The sequence below is a fragment of the Phytophthora sojae genome, assembly GCF_000149755.1.
Source record: "Phytophthora sojae unplaced genomic scaffold PHYSOscaffold_10, whole genome shotgun sequence".
Taxonomy (NCBI): domain Eukaryota; phylum Oomycota; class Peronosporomycetes; order Peronosporales; family Peronosporaceae; genus Phytophthora; species Phytophthora sojae.
The window spans coordinates 580,990-590,954 of NW_009258124.1; the positions used below are offsets into that span (position 1 = coordinate 580,990).

Below are 9,965 nucleotides of genomic sequence, written 5' to 3' on the forward strand. Positions count from 1 at the left end.
ATTTTCGACTGCGGAGCTCCATGCCACCACAGTTAGCATAGCAACGTGTTGATGGTTTCGAAGTAAATCAGTGCTGGCCGGACAATAATCAGCAGCTGCAGCCTCGAGAGCGAGCAAGCAAGTGAACGGATTCGTGCGATGATGCCAATCAATTTGTCCCAAAAGTGTATCCATCCATCCAATTACTCGAAAGTATCTCATTCGTCAATTCTCGCCCCAAGTCTCAAGTCCTCCCTCCATGACGTTGGACGACGCTTCCTCGGCCGCTGGCATGCGGCAACGCAAGCCGCACAACGCCGCCTCCAGTGGTGAGGCCGCCGCCGCAGACGCCGTGGCCGACGCGTTCGTGGCCGCCACGCACGACAACGCGCAGGCCAAAAAGAAGTTCCAGCAGGCCGCGCGCTCGCTCGGCCGCACGCAGAGCTGGCACGCGCGGGCCGCCAACCACCTGGCCAAGAAGCGCATCTACTCCATCCTGGCCGGTGTCGTCATCGGCGTCGTGGCCGTCATCGGCTTCCAGAGCTACTACCTGGAGAAGCCGCTCATCAGCGAGGACTCGCTGCTCAAGGTGCGGGAGATGTTCGACAACTTCAACTGGTCCGTGAACGTCCGAGAGGAGCTCCTGGCGGCCTTCGACAACCGCCCTGCTCTTCTCGGGGCGGCCGAGAAGCGGCCGGGCCTGCAGTTGTTCCAGAAAGAGAACGTCACGGCCTACTCGCCCGTGGTGCTCGTGCCCGGCTTCACGTCCACGGGCCTCGAGATCTGGAACGGCAGCGAGTGCAGCAAGGCCTACTTCCGCCAACGCATGTGGGGCACGTCCAGGATGCTGCAGCAGTTCATGATGAACCAGAAGTGCTGGCTCGAGCACATGATGCTGAACCGCACGTCCGGGATGGACCCGGACGGGATCAAGCTGCGGGCGGCCAAAGGCCTGGAGGCGGCCGACTACTTGATCGGCGGCTTCTGGGTCTGGGGCAAGATGGTCGAGAACCTGGCCGAGATCGGCTACGACAGCAACAACCTCTACATGGCCGCGTACGACTGGAGGCTCATGCCGCATCTGCTGGAGGTGCGCGACGGGTACTTCACCAAGCTCAAGTACACGATCGAGATGGCGAAGATGTCGGCCGGAGGCCGCAAGGTCATGCTGGTGACGCACTCGTACGCCACGCAGGTCTTCTTCCACTTCCTCAAGTGGGTTGAGAGCGAGAACGGCGGCAAGGGAGGCGACCAGTGGGTGGAGAACAACGTCGAGGCGTTTGTGAACATTGCCGGACCGACGCTGGGAGCAGTGAAGACGATCAGTGCGTTGATGTCGGGCGAGATGAAGGACACGGCGGAGTTGGGCGGACTTTCCAAGTTCTTGGGATACTTCTTCAGCGTGTCGGCGCGCACGCAGTTGGCGCGGTCGTGGTCGAGTGTGTTCTCGATGCTGCCGATTGGCGGTGACCGCATTTGGGGCACTGCGGAGTCGGCTCCTGATGATGTGGTCGCTGCCTCGCCCCTCTCGACGGGTGAAAACTCTACGGTGGACCCAAAGAAGGTGAAGGAGCACGTCGAGCGCTTCGGCTCGAACGGCCAAATTCTGCGTTTTGTCAACAATACGCATGAGAATATCACCGCTGGAGGTGTGCAGAAGCTGCTATCAGAGCTGGACCCGTACCTGGAGACCTTTAGATCATCGTTGAGCACTGGCATTGCTGAAGATCCGTCGCTGCCCGAGTACGACCAGTCCAAGTACTGGACGAACCCACTTGAAGCCGCTCTCCCTAAGGCGCCCAGTCTGAAGCTGTTCTGCTTCTACGGTGTGGGCAAGCCGGTGGAGCGGGGATACACCTACGGCGAAAACCTGCCAATGGAAGACAACGTCACGGTGAACGGCAAGCGTGTGGCGCCTTACGTGTTCAACACCGATGTCGACGATCTTCCGTATGTGAAGGACGGTCTCCGGTATTCAGACGGTGATGGCACCGTTCCTCTGGTGTCGCTGGGACTCATGTGTGCCAGTGGCTGGCGCTCCAAGAAGTACAACCCGGGCGGTGTCGATGTGCGCGTCCGCGAGTACAGGCACAACCCCGTTTCCATTTTGTTCGACGCTCGTGGAGGCCCCGAGACAGCCGACCACGTCGATATCATGGGTAACCACGGCCTCATCCGAGATGTTCTGCTGGTTGCAGCCCGCGCGTACGATCGTGTTCCTGAAAACATCACGTCCAGCATCGTGGACATCGCGGAACGCGTTGGTGAACTGTAGTTCTTGCTACTAAAACTACATAGTACTGCTCTGGTCTAAATAGCCTGTCTAAATAGCCTGGGAGCTTTTAAGCTTAAAAGTGTGTGAATGGTGTTGTTGTTGCACAGGAAAAGAGATCGCGTGTTGTGCGAACTCAAGCATTCATGGCCCATGTGCTGTGTGTAGTTCAATCAATACAGCCCCCCCCCCCCCCTGCTCAGCCTAGCGTCAACTCGGGTGCCACTGTTGAGCCTGGGGCTATTCCGGGGTTGGGCGCCTCTTCACTGCTTCTCCGACCGTTATAACTGTGCCTGCTTGTGAGCAGCCCGCCCAGGTCCTTCCTTGATCGCGGTCTTTGGCAACATGGGCGGAATGGGGCGCAAGAAGCTCGGCGTCGTGAGCCTGGCGCTCATCACGTACTTCAACGTGAGCGGCGGGCCGTGGGGGTCGGAGCCCATCGTCGCGGCCTGCGGGCCGCTGGTCGGAATCTTGGCGACGCTCGTGTTCCCCTTCATCTGGTGCCTGCCGCTGGCCTTGTCGTTCGCCGAGCTCTTCTCGGCCTTCCCGACGGACTCGAGCTTCTGCACGTGGGTGGGCAAGGCGTTCGGCCGGCGCATGGGCTTCCAGGTCGGCTACTGGTCGTGGGTGGCCGGCGTCATCGACAACGCCATCTACCCGTGCCTGATGGTGGATTCCGTCTACGCGGTGCTGTCGGGGCCGCACGAGCTGCACTCCTTCATGGTCCCGACGTGGATGTACCTCGTCCGGGTGACGGTCGCGACGGTGTTCATGCTGCCGACCATCTTCAGTATCGACGCGGTGGGGCGCTTCCTGCTGGTGCTCGGCCTGGCCATGGTGGCCCCGTTCGTCGTGCTGGTCGTGGTGAGTATGCCGCAGATTGATCCGGCCAACTGGTTCGTCGTCAGTGCCGCCCCGCACTGGAGCCAACTCGTGAGTGTCCTGTACTGGAGCTACAGCGGCTTCGACGCGGCCGGGGCCTACGCGAGCGAGATCGACTCGCCCCGACAGACTTACCCTCGGGCCATGATGCTCACAGTCGGGCTGGTGGCCCTCACCTACTCGGTGCCGTTCCTCGCGGCCTCGGGCGTGAATAAACCGCCCTACAGCTTGTGGAGGGACGGGTACTACCCGATGATCGCCGAGAAGATCTCGGGCCCGGGGCTGCGCACGTGGTTCCTCGGCTGCGCGCTGCTCGGCAACCTGGGCGTGTACATCGCCAAGATGACCAAGAACGGCTTCCTCCTCGCGGGGATGGCGGACCTGGGCCTCGCTCCGAACTACTTCATCAAGTAAGTACGTTCCGTTCTCGAGCCTTCATGGCCTCCTGTATAACTTGACTCTGATCCTTGCTGCCCCCTCCTGACAGACGCACAGCATCGAACGGAGTCCCGCGCCGGGCCATCTTGCTGTCGTACGGCATCATTGTCTTCATGGCGCTCTTCGACTTCAACGTCATCCTCGGAGTGGACAACTTCCTGTCCTCGCTGGCCTGCGTCACGGAGCTCTGCGCCGTGGTGCGGCTACGGTTCACCATGCCCACACTCGTGCGGCCATACAAGGTCAATATCTCGGACCGAGGGCTGCTCCTGACCATGGCCATCCCATTCTCCATCGGCTCCTTCGTGATGCTCAACGAGCTGACCAAGTCGACGCTGAGTTTGGTGTTGAACGTCATCGCGCTGGCCAGCGGCTTGGTCTGCCAGCAATTCCTGAGGAACCCTCCGGCCTCAGTGTACACACCTCTGGCCGCTGCCATCCAGCTCGAGTTGGGCACTCCAGCGCCAGGAGGAACCTTTGGAGTCGTCACCCCTGCGTCTCCGACAGTGCTGCTAGAACAGGAGACGGCGCAACGCAAAGGCGTATAGCGATGAGGGGTGGCCAGCTAACGTTAGATGTAGAACTACCGTGGGCGAGTCGAGCTTATGAAATCTATTGACACTTGCTGCGGTGTCAAAACGCCAATCTGCCATGCAACTCCCTATTGTCCCGTGTTATTTTCGCTTCGCTTCCTCCCTCCAGCTCTTGCCGTCAGCTACGTTGCTGGTACTTGGCACAGGTACGATACACCACGCTGCTCGCGACTTCCAGTTTTCTTTACGCTCGACTTGCTCTGCGCTCCTTCAGATGGGATACATGCAGGCAGAGCAACGTGTACAAACAAACGCGATCTCTCTACGGTTGTGCCGTGTCCTGCTCAGTTGCTTCCGCTACTGCCTCGTCGTCATCCGAGAGCTTCGTGACCGTCGTCGTGGACACCGTTGAGGTCTCCACAGTTGTTTCCGTGCTTGTCGTCTCAGTCACTGAGTGAAATGAGTCCACGTTGCTTCCAGTCGTTGAACCGTTTTCGCCGTGCTCCGACAGCTCGTGGATCGACATGCGAGAGTCTCCCACGCTCTTCTCCGACGCAGCAGACTCCTCCACGGCTGGTACAGTCTCAGTTTCGGTCGACGTCGTGACTACCGCACTGCTGCTAAGCTCCAGACCACCAAACATGTCGGTAGGCGCATCACTTACAGCTGCAACAGGCTGCTCGGGCGTTGTAATAACTGCACTGCTGCTCAGTTGAAGCCCACCGAACATATCCGTGGAAACCTCCGTCGTGGCAGGTTCCGCCGGCGCCGTAGTTTCGCCGACTGCACTGTTACTCAATTGAAGGCCACCAAACATGTCGGCAGGAGCAGACTCCTCTGGTGCAGACAATGCGACATCAACCGCACCGGAGCTCAGCTGCAGTCCACTGAACATGCTTCCACTATCGGCAGGAGCATCAGCGCCCTCGCTTTCGGTGACAGCCACGTCCTGTTCCTCCTCTTCTGCTGCCTTCTCGGCCGACGAGAAGGAAGAGGTGCTAGCCTCGAAGTTACCACTCAGCTGCAGACCGCCGAACAGAGATCCAGAAGCTGAAGGAGCGATCAAACTGGCGCTGTGGTCAGGTACCGTGGGGGTCCCAAAGAAAGAGTCCTTCATATCCGACGACGTGGGCGAAGCGACTTCAACCTTAGCCGGGGCTGCCGTTTCCTCAGCCTCCTCCACTTCAACATCGGGCTCTGTAGTCGGAACCGAACTCTCAGAAGCCGCGGCGGGGCCACCGCTCATCTGCAGTCCACCGAAAAGAGAACCGCTCGTGGATGGCTGAGCAACCTCCTCCTTGGGAGACTCATGCCCCTCCGATCCTTGCGACGCGTGGCTTCCCTCAGACCCAGAGCCGGAAGGCTTGATGTCGAGGCCTCCAAACATGCTCGCACCAGTCACACCGCTGATAGTGTTGCCGGCACCCAGCTGAGCGCGAATGTTCTCCTCCTCTACTCGCAATGACTCCAGTTCCTCGTCATAGGCCGCTGCCGTGTCGTAATCCTCGTTTTCGGTCGCCAACTCGATTTGCTTTTCGAGCATCACAACGCGCAGATGGATTGTCTCCAAGGACTGAGTCAGCTCATCGTGACTTCGTACAGCGCTCACGGGGCTAACCATTTCCTCGTGAACATACTCCGCCTCAGCTGCTTCCTCCTCCTCCACAGCAGAGTACTCGCGATCATTGGATTCTTCGGCAGGATCCTCCACCGAGCCGTCATCATGAACATCATCGGACGCAACCTGCGAGATTGACGCCTCGATGGCCTGCTGACGCTGCTTCAAGGTTTCAATCTTTTCATCCAGTCTGGCAGCCAACTCATAATCCTCGTTCTCGGTAGCCTTGTCAATCTGGGACTCGAACTCAGCCAGTTGGGCCGCGATCTCCTCCAACGTAGAGCTGCAGTCTTCGAGAGCTTCGACATCAACATCCGATCCATCGATGTCCGTCGCTTTACCCGTCAAACTCGAGCGCGAAACTGATACATGATCACTGCCCTCGATCTCTTCATCATAAATGGATTCATCGTCGTCATCATCGTCATCCACCTCTTCGTCCTTCGTAGGGTCGCTCACATCATACTTCTTCTCCAGCGTCTCCACTTGAAGCACGCACGCATCGTACTCGGCCTGGACCAGCAACATCGCCGAAGATCGGAAGTCGATACCGTCGTTTGCAGCATCGCCCTCGCTCTTGCACTTTTCGATCTTCCGCAGAGCTGTGCGCAAATGCTTCGCTTCCTTCCACAACTCCTGTAGTGTCGCCAGCTCCAGGTGTTTCTCCATCTCCTTCAGCTCCTTCTTCTTCTCCTCATACTCCACCTCACGCTTGTCAATGCGCTCCTTCAGGTCTTGAAGCTCCATTTCCACTACCTCCACCATCTCTTCGGCTGTCGACCGATCCTTCTCCAATGCCTTGATGTCCTTGGAGATCCGCGCTGCTTCCTTAAAGTTACGTTGCGCAGCAGACGTCTTCTTCTCCTGCTCCAAACGCGGGATCATTGCCTCCGCCGAAGCGATAGCATTGCGGTGGATCGATAGAGATTTCTCAAGCTCTTCGTACTGGTTGCTCAGCATGGTAAAGCTCTGCTCTGCAACAGCAGCAGCGTCGTTTAATGAGCTGAGTTCCGCAGTTTGCTGCTTCTTGCGAATCAACGATTGCTCGCGACGAGTCTCCTGCACCTCTAACACGTTCGCCAGCAAGGATGCAGCTCGCATCTCCTTCTTGACTGCACCGATACGCCTGCCAATAATCGAGATGTCATCCGCGTATTGCTTCAGTCGGTCCTGGAATTCGTGGCGCTGCTGCTCGAGATGCTCACCGTCTGATTCCACCTCAGCCTTCGTCTTATTGATGCCCTCCTCGCGGTCAGCAATACGCTTTAGCTGGCGTGAGTAGCGGTTGCGAACAGTGTCAATATCGCGCTGGGCCTTGTCAATCGACGACTGAATTTCCTGCACCCGCTCCAGCTTCTCTTTCAGCTTGCGCTCCAGCTCGCGCACTTCTTCCTCTACCGCCTGCTTTTCCTCGATCAACTGCGCTTGGACAGCGAATTCAGAGCTGCACTGACCTTCAATGGTTGCCTCGATCTCCGACTTTTCAGCAACAACGTTCTCCAGGCTCACCGATACGTGATGCATTTCGGTATCAATGCGCTCCGCTTCGAACTGCAGCTGCTCCGTTTGATTCGCCTCGTACAGCTTGTACTCGTTACGCACAACAGTTCGCTCAGACTCCTGGTCCTCGCGGAACTTCTCAAGCTCGCGAAGAGTACCGCGAGTGCTCTTCAGCTGGTTCGCGAACGCCTTCTCCTTTGCCTTCACAAACGCTACGAGCTCGCTGTCCACCTTGCGGACATCGCTTTCCGTGAGAGTGATGCAATGCCTCACGCTGTTAATCGTGGCGTTTAGAGCGTCTGCCTTCTCGAAATCTTCAACCTCACAGGCGTGATGCTGCTGAGCTTCGACGTCACGCAAGTCCATCTCGTACTGGGTCAGCTGGTTCGCAAGCTGCGCCTTCCGCTCCAAAAGACGGTTTTCTTCCTCGTTCTGCTTGACCGTAAGCTGTCGGAAGCTGACAGCGCTCTCATGAAAATCACTCAGGGTGTTGAACAACCGCTCTTCGGGGGTGGCAGGCGCAGCCTTAACGGGACGCGACGGCTTCTTGTAGACCTCGGGAGCAGGAGGTTCTTCGACAGGCACGTCATTGACTTCTTCAGTAGCGTCGTCACCAGCGACACTGCTCGTAGTTCTGCGGATGGTCAGGCCTGACAGGACGCCATTCCCAGCAGATCCTGACTCCACAGATACTGAAGGCTTCGGTGGCGAAGGGGAGGGAGAAGCCGATGTGTGGACAGTAAGGCCAGCCAGAACACCACCACCGGACGGAGTAGTTCCCTTGTGAACAGTCAGCCCTTGCAGCACCGACCCAGATTTCACCGGCGGCAACAAATGAGCCAAATCCGTCGGGCCTGTCACACTACGCGTGCTGCGCGAGCTGTCCGATCGGTCCGAGTTGAGACGTCCTTCCCGCTGCTGCTGAATGACATCGTCCTCCTTCAGATCTCCACGCTGCAGCGCCGCCGCAGATTCATCAGAAAGTTGGCGACCGAATCCGGGGCGGAAGGTTTTCTTCTTTTTCTTCTTCACCCCAGCCTTGGAGCTCGCGCGCGATACTGATGTGCCCGTGCTGCTAGTCGCGCTCGTTCGCGAGTACTGCGACGAGCTCAATGTCTCCGCCCCCGCCGACGCCGCCACATCCTGATAATTAAACGAGCCCGAGCTCCTCGTCGACTTCCGCGGCTGCTCTCCACCGTAAGTCGGCATCGTCAAACCTCCCGCACCTCCGTCATCATGCGCAGGTGGAGCCATTGGTGCCGGAGCGCTCGGTGCCACATCCAAGCCACTAAACAAACTGCCGCTCGTTTGCGGAGGCGGCATAGCAGCCGGCGGAGCGCCGCCGTAGCCTCCATACTGGGGCTGCTGCGGGGGCTGAGGCTGGGGCTGATACCTTCCAGCTCCATTGTTGACACCTGGGGCGGCTGGAGGGGCTCTCACCGACATGCCGCCGAACATGTCCATGCCTCCACCGGGGGCTCCTCCTCCGCCCATAGAGCTGTTGTCCTGAGCACTGGGGCCGCCGTAGGACGGCGCGGGAGGGTACCCACTCGGTGCAGAGCCTCCTCCCGCCACGGGATTGCTGGGGCCGGCCGCACTCTGACCGCCGTAAGGCTTGGACACTGGGGGCGGCAGGTTGAAGAAGCCTCCGCCGGCCGGGGGCTCGTCGGCCGCGCCGTTCTGGCCAGCCTGGCGTTGATGGCCAGGGGGCCCGCTCTTGCCGTCCTCCTTGTTCTTGAAGAAGCGTCCGAACATGCTGCGTCTGCGGTAGGTAGAGTGAAAGGTAGGCCAGTTCTACGTTGCTCTACGTGGTGGGAAACGTATGGACGGGAGCGATGGTAGAATGCCCACTCACCTGCTGCTCTAGGAGCGCGTCCTGGCGTCAATTGGAGGGCGTTGGGGCCGCTTCCGACGGGTTTCGAGAGCTGAGGAGATCGGGTTTACACACGCACGCGTCCTGCACACCGAGGGGCGCCACGGGAGGGTCCAATCGAGGCGAATCGCAGCGAGGGCGAGGCGCTCCACGTGGTCTCCGCTTCCTGGACAGATTGTGTCAAAAGGGGAGAGAAGAAGAACAAGAAGATTTGATTGGCTAGAATGTTCTATTTAAATCAGTGGGCGAACATTTGCCGTGTGTGCCCATGTCAATTTCAAATATTAATAACTTTTTAAAGATAATATGAGAAAACAGATCGGTGTTGCATAAACGGGTCTGTAACTCCGAGTTGCTACCGTAATCTATTGTGCTTTGCAGATAAAATGTAGCCCCGTTTTATGGCCTAGATCGAGGAAGGCTGGTCCACAAATCAGTGCACAAATCAGAGAGGGTAGCATGGACGATCTTGATTTATTTAGATCGACCTCGAATTGCGCTTTTGAAAACGCAAAAGGGATCGATTAACCGTAAGGTGCTCGACCAGTTTACCGCAATGTTTTACTTTTTCCGCGGAAAACTGGTCATATCTTTTTTTCTAGACATCCTCTCAGAAATTTAAAAATATGCCGTAAATCTACAGAAATTCGCCTACAACAAGGTGATCTTGTCGTGGTTCTAGTGTTTTGTAAGCGAGCTACCTGCATCAAGGAAAAACCAGGATGCTTTGACGAGCGTCGGCCAGTTTAGCGCAGCGAAACATATTGGGGTTTGTATGACGAAGCATCCCTCATTGCAGAAAACGCGCAATGTTTTACAGGAAGAGCCAAAGTCTGTACGCTCTTCACCAAAGTGCGTACTTATTTCATC

The 9,965-nt window shown here is 57.8% G+C and overlaps 3 protein-coding genes across 3 annotated transcripts; 1 reads left to right on the top strand and 2 right to left on the bottom strand.

Annotated features, from left to right (window-relative positions):
- The first annotated feature begins 250 nt into the window (after nt 1-250).
- On the top strand, nt 251-4,445 carry PHYSODRAFT_355873 (hypothetical protein). The gene has a single exon (XM_009537088.1). It carries the CDS (start codon nt 272-274, stop codon nt 2,252-2,254), a length of 1,983 nt encoding a protein of 660 aa, XP_009535383.1. The 5' UTR covers nt 251-271; the 3' UTR covers nt 2,255-4,445.
- A 647-nt stretch (nt 4,446-5,092) lies between these two features.
- Nucleotides 5,093-7,246, bottom strand: PHYSODRAFT_447137 (hypothetical protein; the record flags this gene model as incomplete). Its single annotated transcript, XM_009537089.1, has 2 exons — nt 5,093-6,489; nt 6,562-7,246. Coding segments are annotated over 2 exons (2,082 nt in total), but the record flags the coding sequence as incomplete, so codon positions are not given.
- Nucleotides 7,247-7,594: 348 nt separating this feature from the next.
- PHYSODRAFT_438950 (hypothetical protein) lies at nt 7,595-8,977 on the bottom strand (the record flags this gene model as incomplete). The annotated part of the gene is made up of 2 exons (XM_009537090.1): nt 7,595-8,584; nt 8,798-8,977. Coding segments are annotated over 2 exons (1,170 nt in total), but the record flags the coding sequence as incomplete, so codon positions are not given.
- Between the last annotated feature and the right edge of the window lie 988 nt (nt 8,978-9,965).